This window comes from Azolla caroliniana, unplaced genomic scaffold, assembly GCF_043228905.1.
Source record: "Azolla caroliniana isolate FFs.n. ecotype wild unplaced genomic scaffold, voAzoCaro1.0.p SCAF_12, whole genome shotgun sequence".
NCBI lineage: Eukaryota > Viridiplantae > Streptophyta > Polypodiopsida > Salviniales > Salviniaceae > Azolla > Azolla caroliniana.
The window spans coordinates 12,315,420-12,342,164 of NW_028230447.1; the positions used below are offsets into that span (position 1 = coordinate 12,315,420).

Here is a 26,745-nt window from a genome sequence, read left to right on the forward strand (position 1 = left end):
TAGTTTTCAATGCCTCAAACGTCATGATGGTTTTGGGATCTTGCGTCAGGCGCCATCTGGCGGCGGGCCATGCCGAACTCCGCCATCTTTGAGCGTTCTGCTTCGGCTGCGGTTAAGCGTTGTGACACATGATTCGCTTCCTAGGTCTGCTAAAATGCATAGATGTGGGCCTTTGTGTCTGGATCATCCCAGTACTTGGGATATTGAAAGGGCATGTCGTCGTCTGGTGTTGGAACACGGGCTGGTGGTGTCGGAGGTCTCTCCTCCTCCTCTATTGGAGGTCTTTCTTCCTCTGTGGAAGGTCTTGCTTCCTTTGCGGGAGGTCTTTCTTCCTTAGTGGGAGGTCATTCCTCCTCTACTTCGGGTGTCGAGTGCTGCTCAGACCTTGGCCGGCCTGTGGCTTCCAGCTCTATCAATTCTGGTTCCGGTGTCAGTAAGGTATTCGATTCCTGGTCCGTTGGTCCGTCTGGGGTGTCGTGATTGCTACGGTAATTGGAATGAGCGCTATATTCGCCGTCCAAGTCCGATTCAAAGGCCGAAAACGGTTCTGAATCGCCTTCTCCTGCAGCTAATGCCTGTAGAAGGGATTCCGCTTCCCGAAGACTACTTAAGCTGCTTCCATCGTCGGGGTGGAAATCTTGTTGCAAACAGAGTGACTCCTTGGCCACTCGCCCGATCACTTTGGAAAATGTTTGATCCACACGAATCTCTTCCGCCGCCTCCTGGAAAGCCTCTCGCTTCCGCAGCCGCTCAGTAAGTCTCCTTGCTCGCTTCGTAACCGGTCCGTTCATTGTTCTAGTCATCCATTCCCGTTGATGTTTGTTGCGCTTATGCAGGAATCGTGGTCGCTAAAAACTGTGTTACTCCTAAGGACCGGACAATAGCCTAACACAGGGTGTCTACGGAAGACACTTCACCAAAGGGTGTTACGGCGAGGTAACTTAGACTAATGATTGATCAGACCTTTATCGGCTACTTAACCAACATATCATGAATCTTAATACACGCGTAAGATAGAAAGTAATTAGCACAGAACAGTAATCAATACACAAAGATAAGACAATAGGGCTTTATTAATTATCCATCTTGATTTACAATGTAACCGGGCCTTTTTATAGATCACCAGCTCTGCATACAAAACGGTGCCAACCGGCACACTGATATGAACTGGTCTGGATCCGGATCGGCATACCGATTCCGGTCCGTCTGTTCACTTCTCAAAATATACTTAATTACATAATATTCTAATAACAGCTTCCGATAATTCCCGCCCTTTCACATTCTAGATTGTCCTCCACTCCTTGCCGGCTGGCTAAAAATAACCGCCACCAGGCGAAGATTGTGAGCACGAGATCATTGCCTCTGTGTTCCCCTGTTGTATTCTCCTTGCATAGTGAGAGTTGGAGTTTGGGGACTCCCGTTGTCGTGCCTTTCGGTGCCGGATCATTGCGTGAGTCGGGTGGGAACCGCTGAGGTTTTGGACTAGGAGAAAAGAAAATTCTAAGGCAATGAAGAATATAAAATATGTTGTAAGAATGAAAGATATTAAAAACTCGTGAATCCCACGAGTATAGTGTATTAGTGAGTACTCAAATTAAGAGAGAAAAAATAGTTAGCAAATTCGTGAATCCCACGATTATATTATATCAATCCACCCTTGTAAAATAAGCAACAACCCCCATACATCTTTCTCTCCTCCTTATATAAGGATGGAAGAGGCTAAGCATAGCTTCATGCTTTTTCTAAAGTATTCATGCACACTAAATGTGCATGAGTTGCCTTTTTACACTATGCTTTTATTTCCTAAATATAGTGCTCATGCTCGTTAGATGTACACGAGTCATTTTTTATTGGTGTACATTTTTCTTATAAATAAAGTATTCACGCATTCTAAAAAAAATGCATGACTTACCTTTTAATAAAGGTAGGCATAAATAAAGGTCTTATACGTATTAAATCTATATTTACAACACTTAGGATAAGTTAGTACAATGGTAAGGTTGGGGTTTGTATACGTTGTCGTGAAGAAAACCGTCCACAAGCGGAATCGGTGCACCGGAGCGTCGGAACCGGCTCTTCATGCACGTACGCCTTATGTTGTACATAGAAGATCCTAGGTAGGTAGATTCGGTAGGTAGGAAGTTAATGGGAAACGGCTCCTTCCTTGCCTATAAAAGGAGGGAGACGAGGAGGGGGGAAGGGATCGCGGTTAGAGAGGACGAAGTGCTGTCGGGTTGTCGGCGGAAGGCTTCTCTCTCTTTCAAAACTCCATAGCTTCTTTCTGTGCAGGTTTCGGGAGGCTCGCGCTGCTCTGAGGAATGCCCGAGTGCTTCCGGCAGCACCTCCAACCTACTCCTTTCTTTCTGTGCGTTTACGAACAGGCATCGGCATCTGTTCGCCGGCCTGTTCGGTTGTAACCAACTTCGTGCTTCTTGTTGTTTGTCCTTGTTAATATATATATACATACATTCGTGTCTCTCTGCGTCGGTGTCCCACTCGCGTCTTTGTGTCGAGGGCCGTGTCCCTGAGAATCTGCGCTCGCAGGTAGTGGGTCTCTTCCCTTCTCCTTTCTCTCTTGCTTTTCGGTGCAAGACCCCCGAGGTCCCGCCTCATTTCACACATCCGCGAGGAATACCTTGACATCTTGGTGAACCCGACTTGCGGAGACCATGGCTTCGGCCGTGGATCGGATATTGACCGCACGTGAGGGCACCGGCGCCCTCGACAGAGCCGTTGAGGTGGTCGTCGATACGATCGGCCGGTTCAGCGGAAAGGATGCCACGAAGTATTTGGCGTCCTACGGGGCAGAAATGCTGATGCGGGACATTCCGGAAGAGAGGCGTCTTGCCGGGTTCCCTCGAGTGGCGATGCCGAGCATCCATGCGGAGGTGCTCAAGGTACGGGCGGAGAGCCGTACCTGGGAGGAGTTCGAAGGCCGACTCCTAGAAAAATACGGGCTGGACGACGCGCTCCGGCTTTCGAAACGGGACTTCATGGAATGGGTGGAGTCCCCCGGCAAGGGAAGAAACGCGTCGGCACTCCTCCGGGAGTTTGAGGAACGCTTTGCACGCCTTTCGGCGCTTGACCGAACCGTTCTGGATACGAGCCGGGTCCTAATGTTCGTCAAGTCGGTGGACGAGCGGGACCGGGATCAAGTCGGCTCCTTGCTAGAAACCAAAGACGGGCTGACGACCGACTGGGTTGCGGTTAAGAGAGTCTGTGGCCGTTTCGACAAACGGCGAGAATGGGCTGACAACGGGGCGACCGGAGCGGGCTCTGTCACAGCAAGGAGCCTTGAACCGGCACCACAAGGGCGAAGGGCAGAGACCCGGGAGTGGCTCGAAACCGGTTCGGCTTCGACCGGCATGGTCAATGACTCGTCCGGAGGAGCAGCGCTGGAGGAGTTGACGCGGGCGATAAAGGATCTCCATATCGCCCAGACTCGAAGGGAAGGCGGCGAACCGGTTCGTGACCGACGGTCGGCAGCAGGGAACGGGTGCATGTGGTGCGACGAGGTCGGCCACATTCGGAAGGACTGCGGCGATTTCGCAGAGGCGTTGAGGAACCGAGTGGTGTACCTGTGGGAAGGCCGGGTGCATGCCGGCGATACCAAAAGGGCCCTAAACCGAAACGACGAGCGAGGAGGTATGAAGAGACTGATGGAAGAGGTAGCGGCCCGACACGTGGAGGCCATCCACTACTCAGCGTCGGCCGGTATTCAGGTCGGGGGTAGCGAGGCCCGAAAGGAGAGCAAAGACGGATTCTGGTTGGCAATGTTGGAAGGCCTCGCCGGCGCACGGCTGAGGGAAGATGAAGCGGACCGCGCTGAGAGACGGGTCCGGGAAATAACCGGGTGGAGCGACCCGGTCGAGGAGAAGACGGGCTTCGTAGAAGCCGCCTGCCGGAACTACGAGGCTCTGGTGGAAGACAAACGAGTGGGGAAAGCCGGAGCGGTCGGGCCCTCACAATGATACGAGACCCAATTCGGGCAACGACGGATCGATGCCGGTGGGTCCAGCACGCAAGATAACACCAGGAAGGGCGGATACCGACTGGGGATGGAAATAGAAAGGACCACGGACCTGCGAAAGGTCCTAGAAGAGCGGATCCTCGACAGCAAAGTGGAGCTGTCATTGCGGGAGGTGCTAGGGATCACTAAGAAGGAGTTCCACGACTCCATTGTGGACTTGGTGAAGCGGAAGAGGCTATCGACGGAGACGGAACCGGAGAGACCGGTGGAGGTGCGGACGACGCACATCGACGACTTGGCGTTGGAAGATGAGTGGGCGGAGAGCCACTATTCGAGGCCACACTGGGCCCGAGCGACCACGGAGACCCCGGTAAACATCGGAGATGTTCAGGAACCGGTGGTGGCATTGGTGGACCACGGTTCGGAAATAAACCTGATGTCGGGAGACTTCTATAAGAAAGGAAAGTGATCGATCAACACCAAGCACGGGTGGAAGATATGGGCGGCGATGCGCGCCACCGAGGAACTGCACGGGGCCTGCCCGAACGTGCTGGTCAAGATCGGCGACGTCGAGATTGACCAGCACTTCTTCGTACAGGAGACGTCCTCGCACCCGGTCATATTAGGGGAACCATACATCACGGCGGCGCGGATGGAGACCAAGGTGCTGGACAACGGTTTGGCCTACGCGAGGGTCAAAAGCCAGGACGGGCGCCATTCGGTCCAATTTCTGACGGTGCGACCGAACCACGAGCGAAACCGCGAATCCCTCGGTGGCGAGAACCGGGAGGATTTTTAGAGAGGGATGCCAAGGCATGGGGCCGAGACAGCCCGGACACTCGGGAAAGACCCCACGGTTGTACGAGACAATCGTGGAGCCAATGGTGATATTCACGGTACCGCATGTACCGTGGAATCTCAAGCCGATTCCAATACCGAGAGCTCACATCCCGAAGTTGATGGAGCTATTGAGGCAGAAAGTCGATATGGGCATTCTCGAACCGTCAAGTGCCCCATACTCGAACCGATGGTTTACCGTACCAAAGAAAAACGGAACATTGCGCTTCATTCAGGACCTGCAGCCGTTCAATAGAGTGACCATTCGGAACGCAGGAATCGGACCGACCATAGACGAGTTCGCGGAGGCCTTCGCCGGAAGGTCGATTTATTCGGTCGGTGATCTGTACTCGGGGTACGACCAGTTCCAGCTAGCCGTGGAGAGCAGAGACATTACGACGATGCGAACTCCCCTCGGCCTAGTACGAATGTGTACCCTACCACAAGGAGGGACCAACTCGGTGGCCCACATGGTGAATGCAATGAACAAGGTACTGAGGGATTGCACCCCAGACATCACCATGCCATTTCTAGACGACATCCTGATAAAAGGGTGCCCGGTGGAAGAGAAGGACGAGACACTTGGGCCGGACGGGTGCCGACGATTCGTGGCAACACACATCAACGACTGCGAGAAGGTGCTACAAAGGTTAGAGGATGCGAGGCTCACCTTCTCCGGGGAGAAATCGGCCTTCGGGCAATCAGAAATCCTGGTGGTCGGACACCTATGTGGACCATATGGCCGGAAGCCGTCTCCGGCAAAGGTAGAAGCCATCTCCGCGATGAAGACCGATTGTAGCTCGGTTACGGAAGTTCGGAGGTTCCTGGGGGCGTGCGCATTCTACCACATATGGATCCCGCATTACGCCCACGTTGCGGAGCCGCTATACGGGTTGCTGAAGAAAGGGCGAAAATTCGAGTGGCGAGACGAGCACTCGGAGTCGGTCCGGAAGCTGAAGGAAGCTCTTGCGGCAGCACCGGCGCTCCGGAAGGCTGTCTACGGGAAGGGTACCCCGGTATACATAACGGTGGATACGAGTCCGACCGGGATTGGATGGGTCGTCAACCAAGAAGACGAGGATGACATTCGGTTCCCGATCCGATTCGGCGCGAAGGTCCTCAGTGAGCGACAACAAGGGTACGCCCAGGTTAAACGCGAACTCTGGGGTATCGTTTCGGCAGTAAAGGCCGACAAAGACTACCTGATTGGGACAGAAGTGATTATCGAGACGGATTGCCTGCCAATTCTCAGCATGGTTTCCGGATGCGCGACACCGGACCTGGCGATGCTCAGGTGGATAGCGTACATCAAGTCCCTGGACCCGGAAATACGACACATTTCCAGAAAGGACAACGCCATGGCCGACATGCTTTCGAGGGCGAGGTTTGATGACGAGGGCGGCATGGTTTCGGAGGACGAAGAAGTCGGGGTGGACTTCTTCGAGGCACCGTACGTGACGACCGATGGGACGAGCACTCTGGTGCTTAACGGCTTCGACGAGAGCAAGTACGACGGTGAGTGGCTCCAGATCGGTGGTTTCTTGAGGACAATGACGCCGGATGCGTCGTGGACGAGGGACGAGACCAACCGGATCCGGAAGAAAGCATACCGATTCTTTCTCCGGGACGGATACTTATGGAAGCACCCGAAGAAGAGGAACAGCGTCCCGCTCCGGGTGGTGGCGATGAAGGAAGAACAGGAGGAGCTGCTGACGGCCTACCACGACAGCCCTTGTGCTGGACATCGTGGAACGTGGGCCACGTTTGAGAAGATAAAGGGGAAGTACTGGTGGTCGGGACTGTACCGGGACGTGCATCGGTTCGTGACAACTTGCGAGAGCTGTCAGATGCACTCCGTAGTCCGACATCGGGACGAGCTTCACCCTACGTACCCTCCGACCATCCACTTCAAATGGATGGTAGACCTGGTGACGATGCCGATGGGAGTAGGACAAATGCGGTATCTGGTCCAGGCTAGGGAAGATCTGACGAACCAGGTGGAAGGCCGAGCCCTTCAGAACAAAATGACTGCGGCCGTATGTCGGTTCCTGATTGAGGACGTTATATGCCGGTACGGGTGCGTTGGGAAGATCATGGCTGATCGCGGGGAGTTGGACGCCGAAGAGGCCAAGGAGCTGTTCAACCGGCTAGGAGTCAAGCTCTCGCTTACCACTGCGTACAATCCGGAGGCGAATGGAAAGGTGGAGCGCGGTCACGGACCGATCGTCAAGGTGTTAGTTCAGGCATGCGGAGGTCAAGTCGGGAACTGGCCACGGCTGCTGCCTTACGCGTTGTGGGCTGACCGAACTACGCACAGTTCGGTAACCGGATTCATGCCGGCAGAGCTCATGTTTGGGTAGAAGCCGATCATGCCGATGGAACGTACGATCTTCTCATGGGCAACCGTGGACTGGAGAGACAAGATGAGCCGGGAGGAACTATTGGCGGCGCGCATACGTCAGCTCGAGCGAAGGCCGGAGGACGTGGAGCAGGCTGCGGGAAAGCTTCGGGATGCGAGGATGAGGAACAAATCCCGGTTCGACCAAACGCACCGGCTCCGACCGGAGAAGATTGAGGAAGGCGACTGGGTGCTAGTCTACGACAGCAGCCTCGACAACCAGCACCGAGCGACACGGAAGTTCGCAAGAAGGTGGTTCGGGCCTTACGTGGTACAAAGCGCCAACGACAATGGGACGTACCATCTTGCGGAACTCGACGGCACGAGAATGGCGATACCGGTAGCTGGGAAGCGGATCAAAGCGTTCAAGAAGCGTCACGACGACGAGCCGGATCCGGTTAACCTAGACCGCGACGACGAACGATCTGAAACCGAGGAAGAACCGACGGGCGGGGAATGAAGGCTGGACGGGTTTTCTCCATCCCAACTCAATTTGGCGCATGCCGGTGGATGCGCGGTTAGGTGGGGGCGGATGTCGTGAAGAAAACCGTCCACAAGCGGAATCGGTGCACCGGAGCGTAGGAACCGGCTCTTCATGCACGTACGCCTTATGTTGTACATAGAAGATCCTAGGTAGGTAGATTCGGTAGGTAGGAAGTTAATGGGAAACGGCGCCTTCCTTGCCTATAAAAGGAGGGAGACGAGGAGGGGGGAAGGGATCGCGGTTAGAGAGGACGAAGTGCTGTCGGGTTGTCGGCGAAAGGCTTCTCTCTCTTTCAAAACTCCATAGCTTCTTTCTGTGTAGATTTCGGGAGGCTCGCGCTGCTCTAAGGAATGCCCGAGTGCTTCCGGCAGCACCTCCAACCTACTCCTTTCTTTCTGTGCGTTTACGAACAGGCATCGGCATCTGTTCGCCGGCCTGTTCGGTTGTAACCGACTTCGTGCTTCTTGTTGTTTGTCCTTGTTAATATATATATACATACATTCGTGTCTCTCTGCGTCGGTGTCCCACTCGCGTCTTTGTGTCGAGGGCCGTGTCCCTGAGAATCTGCGCTCGCACGTAGTGGGTCTCTTCCCTTCTCCTTTCTCTCTTGCTTTTCGGTGCAAGACCCCCAAGGTCCCGCCTCATTTCACGCATCCGCGAGGAATACCTCGACAACGTGGAGGTACAAGGTTTGAATCTTTCCCTATGCATGTAATAAATATTTTTAATATTTTATTTTATTTATTATACTTACTTTAAATCGGATATAGTATTTTACATATTTCACGTAGTGTGTGATTCACACTACGACACCATGGTTTTTCCCGTTTAGGGTTTTCCACGTTAATCCTGTGCATTCCCTTTTGTCTGTGTACTTACTTCCATTTCTTATCTTTCTGTGTTTGATTATCATTGAAGTGATCGAAGTCTTGGTTGTGACCGAAGATTATTCCGCATAGTTCCTATCAATCTGGTATAAGAGAAAAACAACACAAAAAATGGAAGATTCATTTGGCGGCATGTTCAAGCTCGCTGGCTCCAACTACTCAGTGTGGAAGTCGAAGATGAGGGACATGCTCGTGGTTAAAGATCTTTGGTTGCCAGTTCAGTTTGGGGACAAGGGACCGGACAAGATCAATACCACGATATGGGAGGTGATGCACATGAAGACAATGGCGTACATACGGTGCTTCATCGACATGAGCCTGTACAACAACTTCAATGAAGAGAGCAAGGCTCATGAGCTCTGGGAGAAGATCAACATTATGTTTCAGAACAAAAATGTTGTTAATCAGGTTTGGTATTTCGGAAGCTAATGAGGCTCCGGTACCAAGACAACTCTAGTATGGCGGAGCACATGAATGCCTTCCAGGGGCTGATTCACCAGGCAACCTTGTTGGAAGTAAATCTCACCGATGAGGTACTTGCTCTACTCCTGCTCGGTTCCCTCCCGGATAGCTGGGAGACGCTAGTTGTCACTTTGGGCAACGACGAACTGGAAGGAAAACAGTTATCCCTAGCAAGAGTCAAGTCGAGCTTGCTAGATGAGGAAGCGCGTCGGAAAGACAATGATATGAGTTCCAACTCCAAAGTGCTCCTTACCAAATTGGAACACGGAAGACAAAGGAACCGGAGTCCCCAAAACCGGGAAATGTCGGGGACATGGTCAAAGTCAAGGGGAAGGCCCAATTGCTTCTACTATGGGAAGCCGGGGCACTTCTAGAAGAACTGTCGGCATTTCCGAAAAGACAAGGAAACCGACAGTACCAATTCGAAGCAGTCACCGGACCGGAACGGTAAAGACCGGAGGGGACCAGACCGGAAGGGAATGACAACAATCACGGCAAGTGAAGAGGAGTTGATGCTCATCACCGAGGAGAGTGAGTTGAACCTTGCCGGCGACAAGACAACATGGGTTGTCGATTCCGGAGCATCGTTCCACCTGACCCCGGACCGGAAATGCTTCTCATCCTACACAGCCGGTGAGCACAGCTATGTCCGGATGGGGAATGAAGGTACATGCCGAATCGTCGACACAGGAGACGTGTGGCTGACAACACCAACCGGATGCAAGTTGTTGTTGAAGGATGTCTGACATGTTCCGGAGGTTCGACTAGTCCTAATATCAGCCGATAGGCTAGACGATGAAGGCTACACGGGTAGAATCCTGTTGAGAGACAAGCTCAACATCGGCCGGATCGGCTGAAGAAGCCGAGGACCAAATCGGTTGGGACCGATCGGTTAGGCCGAATGCGTAGTTAGGGCCGGATCGGTGCGTAAACCGGGACACTGTTAGGAAAGATATTCCGTGAGGAATATAATTGGGAGTTAGTGTAGGAGCTCTTAATGAGCATTGAAGTACTGTCAGTACTCTTGTCAGTCCTTCTAGGACTTGTATAAAAGTGTTCATTGAACACACATATGTAAGGGATAGTGAATAGATATTGTGTACTGTTCTTGAATATAGTTCTTGTGCTTTTCTCTCTCTCTCACTCTCTCTGTCTCTCCCGAGTATACTGCGTAAGCTCAAGCTCTCCATTAAACCTGAGTTTTCTTCCTTCTGTTCGGTCTTCATACTTGCTTCCGCACGCTACTTTCTACATGGTATCAAAGCGCGAGGGTTGAGAACCTCTCTGCAGCCGACACAGCTTGACGAAGAAGAACAAAAAAAACCATGGATAGAGGCATGGCGAGCTCGCTTCCAACAGAGAAGCTCGACAGAACCAACTATGCGTCTTGGTCCTACAAGATGCACCAGTACCTGCTCGGGCACGGCTACTGGAGTTATGTCGAAGGAGCTAATGACACGGCACCCAAATCGACACACAGAGACTTCCCGTCGTGGGAGCAATCGGCGAGCAGGGTATTATACTGCTTCGCGTCGTGTGTGGGCGAACAGCTATTGAGCTATGTTCGGGATGCAAAGACGATGAAGGGTGCGTGGGAAAATCTGAAGAAGATCTTCGCCGCGAGCACCACTGCAAGGAAGCTTCAGCTCCGACAGGAGTTGAGCAACCTACGACAACGCAACTTGTCGGTGGCGGACTATACCTCAAAGATCAAGGATATCTGCGACTCCCTCACCTCCATAGAGGTGAACATCGAGGAGAGCGAGATGGTCCAGATCTGTCTCGGAGGTTTGGAGTCGAAGTTCGGAGCGTTCCGAACGGTTGTGTGTACCCGGGAGAATATGCCGTCCTTTTTCGACTTACAGTCAATGCTCCTGGTAGAGGAGAACCACGCGGGTGTGTCTACAAGCACACACACCGACAGCAGAATGCTGTACACGGAGGGAGATAGGCCCCGTGGACGTGGAGGACGAGCCGAGTCAGCACGCAATGGAGGCGGCCGACGAGATGAAGGAAGAAAACACCGAAGTGATGCCGACAGCAACTCCGGACCCTCCGGAAACAAGGGGAGTCGAAGCGATGAGAACCGGCAAGGGAAGGCCATCACAGAGTGCTGGTACTGTGGCAAGAAAGGCCACAGGGAAAGCGAATGCTGGAAGAAGCACGCCGATTCGAAGAGAACAGGTTCCGGAAACGGCTTCAAACATACCGACAAGGGAAATCGGCAGCGATCGCACTACACCGAAGACTCCGAGAGAGCCGGAGAAGGGTCTGCCTTCGTGACGAGACACAAAGCAAGCTCAATGAAACAAACCACCCCGAGATCGGACGAGGTGTGGTACGTAGACTCCGGCGCGTCAAACCACATGACGAACCATAAGGAGTGATCCTCGTACCTTGAAAAACCGATACAACCTGGAGTGGTTGCAACTGGAGACGACACTCCGCATCCGATCGCGAATGTCAGAGAAGTTCCCCTTAGCCATGTCGGGCAGAAAGGGAAACTCATGAACGTGTTGCACGTTCCGACAATCAGGAAGAACTTGGTCTCGGTCGGACTGATCGTCGACCAAGGGATGGAGGTTCGGTTTACACACCTCGGGTGCTTCATTGAGGAAGAAGGCCGTGTGATTGCGCAAGGGCACAGAGATGGGAGGATGTTCATCCTCGACTCCACTGACGGCGGCACCGCAATGTTCGCGAAGGGACGAAAATCCGAGTCGGACATCGACTTGTGGCACAAGCGGATAGGGCACGTCAACTACCAGCGGCTTCAAGATCTGCAATCGAAACAGGTAGTGTTCGGATTGCCCAAATTTAGTGGCCGAAACGCACAAATTTGTGAAGCCTGCCAGTCGGGAAGCAACACCGACTTCCTTTCCCCAACGAGCGAAACCAGAGCCGGAACAAGCTCGACCTTATACACTCCGATGTGTGGGGGCTGGCACAAAACGTTAGTCTTGGCGGGAGCCGATATTTCGTCTCCTTCATCGACGACCACACACGGCACATGTGCATCTACCTCATTGAAAGGAAGAGTGAAGTCTTCGACTGTTTCCGGGACCTCAAAGGGTTTGTGGAAACGGAAACGAGACGAAAGATCAAGTGCCTGCGGTCGGATGGCAGGAAAGAGTACTTTTCTGGTCAATTCAACGGTTATCTACAACAAATGGGAATTCGGTCCAAATTCAGTTGTAGATACACGCCGGAGAAGAACGGCGTGGCCGAGAGGAAGAATCGGTCAGTTGTGGAAGCGGCACGGGCAATGCTGGAGGAGAAGAGCTTGCCCAAGTTCTACTGGGCCGAGGCGGTAACAACCGCAGTATACATCCAGAACCGGATCGAAGACAAAGTGTCGGTGCACGAGCTATATTTCGGAACGAAGCCGAACTTGCGACACTTGAGGGTGTTCGGTAGCACTGCGTATGTGCATGTACCGAAGGAGAAAAGGAGAAAGTTGGACGCAAAGGCCGAGAAATGCATCTTCGTCGGTTCCTCAGACAAGCAGAAGGGTTATAAGTGTTATAACCCTCGCACCAAACAAGCGCGTGTTAGCCGTTGTGTTTGACGAGTTCGCGTCTTGGTACCAGCCCCCGACTACGAACCCCGACTCCAATCCGAGCTCTGACGATGAGGTCAACGAGGTCAAGATGCCTCCGGATGAGCCCGAAATCGAGACCCGCGAAGAGAGTCCGATTTCACTCCATTTAAGCGGACCAATTGGACGACTGAGTCGGTACGACCAGTCCGATGAAGAGCCGGCGAGTAGTGGAGACTCGGCCATGCATTCCCCGGGCAGGAAGCCGAGGAGATGGCTTACTCGCAAAGAGAAAGGGAAGAAGAAGGTGTCGGATTCCGGCACGGATAGGAACAAGTCAGACCGACGTGAGTCCGACTCCAAGGGAACCAGTGACGGGTCTTTAAAGGTGAAGTCCGCGTCGACCGAGAAGGCCTCGACATCGGCTAATGCAAGATTACGCCGATCTACCCGCCAGAAGAATCCTGTTTTGCAGTTCGGATACAACGAGTACATGGCGCATCATTATGCGTACATGACCCGTGTAGCGGAAGTGCGTGAGCCGGAGAGCTACGCAGAAGCGGCTAAAGACGCGAATTGGCGTGCCGCGATGGAGGAAGAGATGCACGCATTGGTGGAGAACGAGACCTGGGACCTGGTTGACGCACCAACAGGGGTAAAACCGATCGGGTGTAGGTGGGTGTACAAGGTCAAGTACAACACCAATGGCTCTGTCAACCGGTACAAGGCTCGGCTAGTGGCAAAGGGCTACGCGCAAAAACACGGCATCGACTACGATGAGACGTTTGCGCCGGTCGCGAAAATGACGACCGTCCGTGTTTTGCTCGCAGTAGCTACGGCGAAGGGGTGGCACTTACATCAGATGGATGTAAAGAATGCGTTCCTGCAAGGTGACCTTGAGGAATAGGTGTACATGGTACAGCCCCCCGGATTTCACTCCGGAACGAACTCCTCGGCAGTATGCCGACTGAAGAAGTCCCTTTACGGACTGAAGCAAGCCCCGCGTGCCTGGAACGCGAAGATCACGCAACAACTGCATCGGATGGGCTTCGTCACGACAAAATCGGACTCTTCCCTGTTCATCCGGAAAGGTCGACTCGGACCGGTTAGTATTTTACTGTATGTTGATGACTTGGTCATCACCAGCGCCGACCTAGGTGAAATCGACTGCGTGAAGCTTCAGCTTGCGGCATCGTTCGACCTGAAGGATCTGGGGGACCTTCATTACTTCCTCGGGATCGAAGTGATCCGTACCCCCGAAGGCATATTGATCAGCCAACGTCATTACGTGCTGGGTATGCTCTTCAAATTCGGGATGGCTGACTGTAAGTCCGTCTCGACTCCTCTGGACAGAACCGTCAAGCTTCGTCCCGATACGGGAAAGGTATGCGACCCGACGAGGTTCCGACAAATTGTCGGAAGCCTCATATACTTGACCATCACCCGACCCGACCTCAGTTATCCGGTCGGGGTGATCAGTCAGTTCATGGCGCAACCTACCAAGGGGCACCTTCAGTGTGCGCGACGCATACTTCGGTATGTCAACGGCACTGAGGACCGGGGACTGCTATATCGGACCGGTGCAGTCGCGCAATTAGTCGGCTACACCGATGCTGATTGGGCTGGCAACGCTGCCGATCGCCGATCCACGTCTGGATACGCGTTCTCCCTCGGGAGTGCCGCAATCGCATGGAGCAGTAAGAAGCAGCCGACAGTTGCACTGTCGAGCACCAAAGCTGAGTACCGAGGAGCGGCTGTCACGACATGCGAAGCCATATGGTTGAAGCGGCTACTTACGGACCTGCAAGAGGAGGTGTCAGATCCGACGACGATCTACTGCGACAACCTCAGCAACATCCAGCTTGCGAAAAACCCCGTTTTCCACGCATGGACCAAGCACATTGAGGTGCATTACCATTTCATCCGTGAGTGTGTCCTTTCCGGTGAAGTCGAACTTCAGTACGTTCCGACGGATCGGCAGACTGCCGACATCTTCACCAAGCCTCTTGGTCTGGACAAGTTGCGGCAATTCTCCGGTGCGCTCGGATTGCGTCACCTTGACGTGCCAAACTTGAGGGGGAGAACAATCCCGAACGACCAAGCAAGGCAGCAGGAAAGGAGCGGAGACCGCGACACCGAGTCGGTTGTCGAGCTTGACTTCGGATCGGCTGAAGAAGCCGAGGGCGGACCCGCGGAAAAGTCCGGAAGTGGACAGAAGGGGAGTAGCCGAAGGAGAAAGCCGAAGCCAACCACGCATGGGGAAGATGACACCATCGAGGGCGAGAAGACCGAAGACGAGTTGGAGACAGCCAACTCGGACGAGAGCGAAAACCGATCGGAGGTAGCCGAGTCGGTTCCGATGTTTGATTCAGATACGCTGAATCAACCGAGGCCAAAGCGGAAAAACAGGCAGTAGGAGAAGCGTCAACACCGCAACAGCAGAAGAGCTGATAAGGGCCACATGAGCAGACAAGCCGACCGGAAGGGTCGAAGCGCGCGGAGTCAAACAGGTCGAGGAGCGCGAGCGAGGCGTGAAGCCAGGAGGAACCGGAGCTGTGAGCCCAAAGATCCCGAAGAGGCTCAAGTTGAGCTTGAGGGGGAGAGTTGAGAGACAAGCTCAACATCGGCCGGATCGGTTGAAGAAGCCGAGGACTGGATCGGTTGGGACCGATCCGATCGGTTAGGCCGAATGCGTAGTTAGGGCCGGATCGGTGCGTAAACCGGGAGGCCGTTAGGAAAGATATTCCGTGAGGAATATATTTGGGAGTTAATGTAGGAGCTCTTAATGACCATTGAAGTACTGTCAGTACTCCTGTCAGTCCTTCTAGTACTTGTATAAAAGTGTTCATTGAACACACATATGTAAGGGATAGTGAATAGAGATTGTGTATTGTTCTTGAATATAGTTCTTGTGTTTTTCTCTCTCTCTCACTCTCTCTGTCTCTCCCGAGTATACTGCGTAAGCTCAAGCTCTCCATTAAACCTGAGTTTTCTTCCTTCTGTTCGGTCTTCATACTTGCTTCCGCACGCTACTTTCTACACATCCGAAAGGGAGTCATGAAGTTCAACAAAGGGAGCCTAATAGTGGCTAGGGTCTAGAAAGTCAACACACTATACCTGATGAATGCCCGGTTATGCCGGGAAGAAGTGAACGTAGCATTCGACACTGCCAGTGAGCTATGGCACAAGAGACTATGTCACATGAGCGAGAAGGGGATGAAGAGGCTTGCCGATGACAACCTCATTCCGGTGAAAGACGTGCACCTTGAGAGCTGCACCGACTGCTTGGCCGGTAAGCAAAACCGGACCTCCTTCCACTCAAGGCCACCGATGAGACGTAATACCAACATACCGATGTGTGTCAAGTGGTCACGAAGTCGCATGCCAGAGCACAGTACTTCGTGTTGTTCATAGATGACCACAGCCGGAAGTTGTGGCCCACACCGTTGAAGGCGAAGGATCAAGTGTTATCCGTCTTCAAGGAGCTCCATGCGAGAGTGGAAAGAGAAACGAGCCAGAAGTTGAAGGCGGTTCGAGCAGATAACAGAGGCGAATACCAGGGGCAGTTTGAGGAGTACTGCCGCTTGAAGAGAATCCGGCTCGAATTTACCGTGCCGAAGATGCCGGAACTCAGTGGGTTGGCCGAGAGGATGAACCGAACCATAATGGAGAGGGTCCAGTGTATCCTAGCACATGCCAAGTTACCCAAGACGTTTTGGGCTGAGGCGCTTACGACAGTGACCTACGTGATAAACAGATCACCCTTAGTACCCTTGGACGGAGACACGCCGCAGAAAGTGTGGACCGGTAAGTGTCTTACCAGCATCTGAAGGTGTTCAGGTGTCTCACTTACGTGCATGTTGCAAAGGACTGGAGAGCAAAATTGGATCCAAAGTCCCGGCCTTGCATATTCCTCGGATACGGCGATGATGAGTTTGGTTACCGAGTGTGGGACCCCGTCGACAAGAAGGTTTTCCGGAGTCGAGATATTATCTTCATGGAGGACAGCCAACTGGGAGTCGAAGAAAAAGATAATGAACTCCGAGTCGATCGGTAAGGATCGGTTCGATGAGATTCGGACCTACCCGGCTAAGAGCCGGTTGACACTCGAAAAACCGACCGGTTACGATGAGGATACCGAACCGGCAGAAGAAGAAGAAGAGGAAGCTGAAATCGGAACCGGCCAAGACCCCGAATCGGATTCGGATGAAGAACAAATAGAGGAGCCGGTTGCCGAAAACCAAAGACGGAGATATCCTCTCAGACAAAGAAGAGCTCCCCGAAGATTTCCGGATGCAGAGCATGTGTTGCTAACCGATGAGGGGGAGCCGGAAAGCTTCGAAGAAGCGAAGGATGACACCAAGTGGTTGAGTGCCATGCAGGACGACACACACATACGAATTGGTGGAGTTGCTGAAAAGAAAGAGGGCACTCCAAAACAAGTGGGTGTAAAAGTTTAAACTGGGAGATGCCGGTAACCCCCCGAGATACAAAGCCAGGATCATGGTGAAGGGGTTCCAACAGAAGAAGGGCGTGGACTTCGATGAGATATTTGCCCCGGTAGTAAAGATGACTTCCATCCAGACGGTGCTAAGCATAGTGGCAAGCATGGACCTCGAGGTAGAGCATTTAGACGTGAAGACGGCGTTCCTCCATGGCGACCTCGAAGAGGAGATCTACATGCAGCAATTGGCGGGATTTGTGAAGAAAGGGAAGGAGTATCTGGTTTTCCAGCTGAAGAAGAGCCTCTACGGTTTGAAGCAGGCTCCCCGACAATGGTATCGAAAGTTCGACTCCTTCATGATCGATCAAGGGTACCACAAGATTCAGGCCGATCATTGCGTATTTGTGAACATGTTCGAAGGTGGAGACTTCCTGATACTCCTCCTGTACGTGGACAACATGTTGATCATCGGACAGGACCAAGCGAAGATTCGGATGCTGAAGAAGGCCCTTAACCGGACCTTCTCAATGAAAGACTTGGGTCCGGCAAGACAAATATTGGGGATGCATATCATCCGGGACTCGTCGAAGAAGCAATTGTGGCTGTCACATGAGAAGTTCGTGACAAAGGTGCTTTAGCGGTTCAACATGTCAAAAGCAAAACCGGTCGGATCGACACTCCCGACAAACTGTAGGTTATCCGGTAAGCAAAGCCCGAAGACGAAAGCAGAGAAGGCGGATATGATGAAGATACCATATGCCTCTGCCGTCGAGAGCTTAATGTACGCAATGGTGTGTACCCGACCGGATATCGGATACGCAGTCGGAGTGGTGAGCCGGTTTATGAGCAATCCCGGCAAGGAGCATTGGAATGTGGTAAAATGGATACTCCGGTATCTAAAGGGCACTTTGAGAATGTGCCTCCAATTCGGCTCAAGTAAACCCCAACTTGACGGATTCATGGATTCGGACATGTCGGCCGATGCGGATACCAGCTGGTCAACATCCGGATATGTCATGACATATGCAGGGGGAGTTGTTTCGTGGCAGTCGAGGCTGCAAAAGACGGTTGCATTGTCAACCACAAAAGCGGACTACATGGCGGCTGTGGAAGCCGGCAAGGAAATACTATGGATGAAGGACTTCATCGGAGAGCTAGGGATCCGACAAGAGGAATATCGGCTCTACTGTGACAGTCAGAGTGCTATCCACCTTGCAAAGAACGTTGCCTATCATTCCAGGACAAAGCACATCCAGCGTAGGTACCACTGGATCCAGTAGCGAGTAGAAGATCGGGAGTTTGTGCTAACGAAAATCCACACAGAGGAGAACGGGTCCGATATGCTGACCAAAGTGATGAAACCCGACAAGTTGGACGCATGTCGGAAGCGATTTGGACTAACCAGACATCCCATGCCGGAGTGAAGGGGGAGTTTGTTAGGATTTCGGTCCCTCCGGATGGGATGATGAAGGCCCGATGAGAGCCTCTTACCGGATGAAGTGACATATATGTAATTATGTTTCTGAGATCCCATTGGAGCTATATCTATAAATAGTCCTAAAGTCATATTAGTATAAATATGACTTAGGGCAAACATGTTTTGTGTGTTGTCATTATTTTGTATAGAGTTATTGGTGTAACTACTGTACAAAGTGTAGTAGAGGAAAGAGAGAAAGAGAGAGACAGAGATAGAGCGAGTCTTTGTTGTAACCGCCGCTAGGCAAAGCATGTGAGCACGATGTCGTTGCCTCTGTGTTCCCCTGTTGTATTCTCCTTGCATAGTGAGAGTTGGAGTTTGGGGACTCCCATGGTTTTTCCCGTTTAGGATTTTCCACGTTAACATCCTGTGCATTCTCTTCTGTCTGTGTACTTACTTCCATTTCTTATCTTTTTGTGTTTGATTATCATTGAAGTGATCTAAGTCTCGGTTGTGACCGAAGATTATTCCACATAGTTCCTGTCAGTTTGCATAATATATTCTTTACTATCTCATTAAAATATCTAATATTAATGGGCTTATGTAAAAAAGAATTCCAGCATAATTGATAATACCCTTATGTAAATATATTTTCAAATCTTTATTAATACCCTTATATATATATATTCTGTATCTCACTAATTAATTAAAACCCCTTTTGATGAACTCACGTGCTATCATACAAGTTTTGACAATGAAGCCCCCGGGCGGATACTGATCCGGTTCTTTGATCCGAACTCCGATCCGGTGTTGGCTTATTCAATCGATCCGGATCCGGTTGAGCTTGTCCGCTCAACAAAAGGGTTGCCAAATACATTCTTAAAGTCCAAAAATGCTACTCACATTGATTTTCTAGAATTGGTATCAGATGCAAGAAAAAAATTCAAGAGACACACCCAAACAATTTTTTTGTTCCAGTTGGATACAAGATATCGAACACTAGCTTGGAAGATAAGATGCAATACACTCGCTTCATGATGCTTCAACAAATTCCTACATGAATGAGGCGTTTTTGTCACCCCAATCCAATGAGTTATTGAGTTGACCAATTCCAGCAGAACTTGAGATTTAGCATGAATAGGAGTTGAGTGGATATTGTCGATGGTGGAAAAAAAACCTCTTGTGCTTTTATCACCAAAGTCATCCCTTCCTCCTGATGTTCGTACCTATCAACTGGAGCCTGCCATGATAACCAACATACATTTCCCCATTTCATTGTGCCTTCAACCTAGCATAATTGCAATAGGCGTCCAACAGCATGCCATATTCGATGGGTCTCTGGGCAATTCCACAAAGCGTATCCGATTGATTCTTCTGCATTTGAGCACACTACACAATTAGGAGAGCTAAGGTTCCCAAGCTCCTATGCTCCAACTAGTAGTGACTTAGGTATTAATAACCACTGGAACGTGGTAATTCGCCTAGCATGTTGTTGTTTCCATATTTTTTGCCAAAGCATAGTGATCATTTTATGAGGAACATGATATGTGTGTCATACCTTTGCAGCAGTCGATTGTCAGGTGGTCTAAGCGGCTAGAATGTGGCGACCCAATCTAGTCATGAATTGGAAGAAAGAGATGGCTTTGCTTCCTTGACCCGCATTGTTAGAGCTAGATCCTAATGGAAGCATATGATAAGGAAATATAATGTAAAAGAGAGGAGAGAGAGAAAGAAGGGTGTCGATCCACCCAACCACCCCCGAGCGAAGGGATCGAGACAGACTCGAGCCTTGATCAGCGTCCCATACCACCGTCATGGCATTGGGTCGTACATGGAACTGGCGCGCTCGTTTCAAGAGTTGATCACCACAAGGACAGAGTCTCGACTTAATCGATAATGTGTCAAATGAGGATAGCTACACCTCATATTTATAGCCAGACCTAAGGCCCCTAGGCAAGTTCACACTTGGCCTTAATGGGTTGTCTCAATCAAGGATTAAAAGTAATCATTCCCAGCTTAACCCTCATACTTTATCCACGTGTATAGAATGCTACAGTACAATCTTACCACTGGATATTATATGGTCATGCCTCTAACATGCATAAGGATCCGCACCATGTTCATTGCAAAGGGTCCCAAAGAGTGTCATTTTTGTTGTACTTTGATCGGATCAGGATCTACAATCCATTTATGACCAGTATACACGGGTTCTCGAATTGTCATATTCAATGTTGGTGTCTCATTGTCTCGCAATTCATGGCCTTCGATCTTGTCTAGTGTTTCCCTACCTCTTGGGTTCAAAGAGCCCTCCTTGTGATTAACAACTTCCCTAAGAAATAGAGCGTTAATAATTTCAAATCTCATAGTCAATCTGCCCCTGATTCCTTGGAGTATGTTGGATTGATCTTGTATTGTCAATGACATAAACCGTCTCCAACATTCTATACTCTTTTTGCAATGCATCCCCATGATAACCCCTTACTTGATCCAATTAGTTTACCAGAGTCATCTTTGATACATGGGTTCCGTAGAATGCTTTGACTGAGCCAAGCACATTCGAAATTAGGTTGATCTCATTTGAGCCCTCATCTTATGTCACACACCTTCTTCCACATGGATGCAATAAATCTATCCTCCAATTGGCGTGAGAAACTTGGTTTGACCTAAGTATCACACTTTGATCACATTCGACTAAGCTTTCCACACATTAACGAACAAACCCAATCTTTGTGAAAATTTCTACCATAGTCATAGTGTATGCCCTCAATTGTTATATTCATTATTAACGTTCTTGAACACTAAGAGTGGTCATTCACGAATCACAATCACATGTATTATTCTTTGTTTCATTGGTCATATTTGACCTCTCTATTAAGAAAATCTCTCTCTCTCTCTCTTTCTCATCTTTATTATACCATACATCATGGCTACTAAAGTACATATCACATAAATGTATTGAACTAATGACCTTACAATATCCAAGAGGTTGATTTACGCAACCATCTCATGTGTGGCCAACCTCTGTTTACACGTAAATACATTTGCTTGAAAATTTTATGTGTGTATGCAATTCCATACACTTTAATGGTCTTTACTTTTTAAGTTTATTAAAGTTGTACTAGGTGAAAAGTTATAATCATGTAAGGGCAAAATTATCTATGAATTATCTTAAAATAAGATACCATATTTTACACAAAAGTAATTAAGGATTAAAATTGGTACAAATTGTGTCATTATAAATTTGACAATGCAAATGTGAAAACTCATATCACAATGTATGTGTTGAGGATTGTACCGGCCACAACCGGTTGACACTCGTGTGCGTATGCATGTGCAAAGATCGAGAATGATAGTGCATAGAGAAACAGAAGTACAAAGACACAGGTTGAAAAACCTGAAATGGGAAAACCGCGGGAGCCCATAGACTCCGAACTAAATCACTATATATGGAGAGGAATACAAGGAGACTCAAGGGCAATGACCTCGAACTCATCTTCGTCTAACAGATGGCGGTAGAGTTACAACTCTCGCTCTGTCTTTGTCTTTGTCTCTCTCTTCCTCAATTAGTTACAAAGGCAACAACCCACAGTAACTATACAACAATATTCAACCCTATGTACACTAACTACTTGCCCTAAGTATATTTATACTCATATACAAGTTGGGCAATTTACAAATATAGCCCACTAAGGGCACCAATGAGGCTATTTACAATTATAGCCTCGAGTCGGCTTCAGCCGACTCGACTATTAGCCTAATCGATTTTTCGATTTTGCGGTCAATTGGTTTTCACCTCGTACTCTTCCCATCCGGAGGGACCAGTTTTCCCAACAGTATGTAAGCTACGTCGCATGGAAGCAACGGTTCGAATGGCAGACAACAGAATGGGGTCTAACGTGTATCGATGTGTACGGTTTCCCCGTTCCGTGAAAAATATGGTTTTGTAATCAAGTGCAAAAAGTGTAGTATAATGTGTGAAGCGTGAGCCTCCACATTTTCCCCATGTCATGATACATTGGCGTTGCAAAAAGACGTCATTTACAGATGAACCTAGTGATGCATCTTGAAGCAAATGTGTTGCATCCCATCTACCAACCCAATTTTTCATATCTTGCATCTAACCGGAACACACAATTTTGCTTTTATGTGTCTTTTAGATCTTTTTGCTTGCTTCCCATGCGATTCTAGGAAGTCGATGTGAGGAACTTTTCTGAACCTTAAGCATGTATTCAACAACCCTTTCCATGGCCATGATCTCAATAGGAAGTGATCTCGTCTCAATGATGAGGAGGATCTATGACGTTTGTTTCTTAATTTGTAGAAACTTTGTAAGAAAATGTTTTTGGACATTTTCAAAACTCTTTCCAAGTAGATTTAGGGATGCTACCACACCATACTTCCATCCCATAGAGAAGCATTGGTGTCACCAAAGTGTCGAAAAGGTATTTCTTGCGAACCCAACACTTAATATCTCCACGATTGCATGAGTTCTCAATTGCATAATATGCTCGCTTTCCCCCCTCTAAGCGGTGTGTAGCACATTCATTCCATCTATGATTCAAAAGAACTTCAAGGCAGAGAGAGAGAGAGAGAGAGAGAGAGAGAGAGAGAGAGAGAGAGAGAGAGACTGTGTGTTGAATATGAAGAAAGATAAGTTTGGTTTATGTGATAGATGGAGTTCAAGATTACTGCACTCCAGGATGGAATCCTTCCATTGTGGATTGCATTGTGAGAGTTGCAATTTGAGTGGAAAAGAGAGAACTAAAATAGTCGCAATAACAATGTAATGCTTTTAACACGCAATTAATATAATTGTTTTGTTTTAATAAAGAGGGTTGGCAAATGCATACATACAAGTTACAAAAATTGAATTGTTAGTTACACTCCATCCAACCTTTGTTCATTCCCAAACACTATTGAAGAACCCAATAATTTTATTTAAACCATTAAGTTTTGTTCTATCCCATTATTTCTAATTCTTGTAGGGTGAAAACGGAAGAGTAGATTTAGGGCGAAATTTTAGAATATATAATAACAAATATTCTAAGGGACGAACTCTTTTGTATATTATTGATGCATTGACATTGCTTGAAGACATCCATCAAATGTTGTACATTGTGTTTGGGAATATGTGAAGAGCTCAAGACTCAATAAGGATGCCTTAAGGGTCTTCATGCATATGTTAAGTTAATACTTTTCTCGTAAGACAAAATCCACACAATATGGTGTGTATCTTGAATACTAGACAAATGGACATCATAATGTTATTGAGAACTCGTACTAATAAACCAACAATGTATGGAAGGCTCATGTCTTTGGCACTATGTTGAACAATGTTTGTGCGTCTTTTTTACTATTTCTCAAATTAAAACTTAAAAGACATTATTTTGATATGATGAATGCTTATATATATGTTTTTGCCTCCACCATCCATGAACTATGTATATATGTTTGGGAAATTTCAGTGTTCTTATTTATGTCTCATGTTTTGGGGGGGGGGGGGACCTAAGCTCTCATTTTAATTGATGTTCAATATCTATATGATGATTTGGCTCAGCCCCTGGGTGAGAAGAATGTTATAACCCAACAATCTAGATTACGTGACATGAAAGCCTATTTATTTCGAATGGGCTATACCAATCCTTATATCATTCATAGGGTAAATACATGACTTGTTAGAATATCCTAGTTTAATTTAGGAGAATGATAACAAGGCATGCATATATAGCACACACATTTAATGATGTGCATGTCTTTTGCAAGAGAATATGCTCATGTACCAAGTAATTGAGTCAAAGAGTTCACACTACAATTCGCACTTGGTGAGAAAGAGGACAAAAGGTGACACAAATGGGGATGAAAATGTTGTTGTGTAAATGGTTCATGCAAAGAATTCTTCTATAGGAAGACATTTATCTAGTGGCCCCAATAGAGAATATATTATTGTACATTGCAGTGAAATATGACCCATAAGACTAAAACTGAAACATTTCCACAATGCGTGGAGTTAAGTGATTCTTGATCTTTAAGAATTTTACCAATGAAGGTTGCAATTCAGAGTGCACATTGTGATTGTGAAAGAAATGTGCGTAGTGATTGAACCAAATTGATAATGTGTGGAAAGCAAGCTCGAAGGCTGAGCATTATACCAAACTGGGTTACACAAGCTCATGAACTTGTTGAAGGCAATATATGACTGGCCAACAAGCCACATGACATGTGGCTTAAATGCTTGAAGAGAATGTGTACTAGTTGTATGGAAACAATGGTGTGGGGTGGACAAAAATGACGCGGTTGGCACGTGTTAGAATTTGTGGTTTCCTAATTTAGAGAAGGCACTCAGTATTGTTGTTTAGGTGCAACATGCATAAGATAATGTGTGAAATGATCAACACCACATCTTTTCCAACATTTGGTGTTGTAAAAAAGCCTCATTTTTCACAAAAGAATCTATTGACAGATCATGACATGTCATGAGAGAGAGAGAGAGAGATTTTTAATGCTAGGAGAGGCCAATTGTGACCTATGAGATAGAATTGAGCCCATGACAAGAATCGAACTTGAATTCTCCCAAATTTAGGACATTTGAGGGAGATGCATCAATGCAACATGTAATTTACATAAAGTGATATAATATGTGCAGCCCATTACCTTCCTTGGAGTTGATCATAAATTAGAGAATAGGTGCCATCATAGTTAATATGCATATAATTGAGTGTCGCACAAGAGGTTGTTCCATAATGGCACCTAGAGAAAAAAAATTAGGAAACAAAAAAAGGTGTTGATAATTGAGCCTTGAAACCAAGGTCTTAAGAGTTGGTAGTGTCAACAACTTCCTACTAGAGTAAAATATTTACAGGAGAAAAAGAAGCCGTAAAAATGCGATGTAGGGGACGGGGGCGTAAGAACTTTATATCTTTATTTAATTATTTGTGTACGCCTGATTTAGAATCAATCAATCATATATGTAATAGAATATAACAATAATATTGTTGGTTTCTTTACAACCTAGAAAAGAGACTTAATTTAGTACTGTTCCATCTCGCTTCTCAACGTAGCAAATAACAATACGAGAGAGAGAGAGAGAGAGAGAGAGAGAGATTTTCTGGATGGATGGGTTGGAGTCTGGAGACTTTACGGAGGGGAGGGGAGAGGAGGAGTTTCAATGGACGTACATGGATGGGATGGGATGGGGATCCATCCATCTCTCCCTCTCTCTATCTATCTGTATATGTATACGTGTGTGTGTGTGTCTGTAATATGTACATATGTATATGTATGGTATGTACATACATACATACATACATACATACATACATGTATGTCATGTAAATGCGTGGATGGGTGGTGTTACGTGTGCATGTCCAAGACGTATGAAGGTTTAGTTTTTTTATTTTATTTTATCGGGACCACACACAACACATACACTTTTGAAGATTTCAAACGAGTTGAAAAGTCTGAATATATGAATTCAACTATACATACATATTGTATATATCCATTGACAAAACCAGAAAGCGAAGAAAAAGAGGGCAGGGACACACACACAACACAACACAACACAACACAACACAACACAGAGAGAGAGAGAGTAAGAGTAGAGTTGAGGAATCACGATATATGTATATGTATCTTCTTCTTCTTCTTCCTCTGCCTCTTTGCCTCTGTGTGATCCGACCAGCAGCAGCAGCAGGAGCCGTCGTTGTCGCCGCCATCTCCATTTTCTTTGGCTTTTTTGTTTTGGGTTTTGGTTGGATGAGAGCGAAGTCTAGTCAATATCCCTCCCACCCCCAACCCAAATATGTATCATGAATAAAAATAAATAAAAAATAAACAAACAAATGAATGAATATATAATATGGTGAGGAGGGAGGACTGACTGACTACATTACATACATATGTGTACATACTCAGGAGAAATGAAGCAGAGAAGACCATCATAATGACCCAGCCCTCAGCCCTCAGCAGGCATACTATATACTATATACTATACTGTCTGTCTCTGTCTCTGTGTGTGTGTGCGTGTGCGCACTTACGTCTGCCCATGAAGGAAGGAAGGAAGGAATGATTTTTGGATGAAGGAATGAATAGTCGAGAGTCGAGAGTCGAGAGAGAAGAGTTGGTATCAACAAACAGCAGCATCGAGTAGTGGGAGGCAGGTAGGTAGGTAGGTCGAATATGCAGCCGCAGAAGAAGAAGAAGAAGAAGAGGAGGAGGAGGAGGAGGAGACCGTCTGCAATCAGATCTTCTTCTTCTTCTTCTTCTTCTTCTTCTTCTTCTTCTTCTTCTAGTAGTGCCGGTCGTCTCC

At 48.5% G+C, this 26,745-nt stretch overlaps 1 protein-coding gene across 1 annotated transcript in view; it reads left to right on the plus strand.

Annotated features, from left to right (window-relative positions):
- The first annotated feature begins 213 nt into the window (after positions 1–213).
- LOC147857144 (uncharacterized) overlaps positions 214–26,745 on the plus strand; it is a 30,592-nt gene continuing 4,060 nt past the window's right edge. The window contains exon 1 of the mRNA XM_087328137.1: positions 214–438. Within this exon, the coding sequence (XP_087184263.1) occupies positions 214–438 (225 nt within the window). The remainder of the gene's footprint in view (positions 439–26,745) is intronic.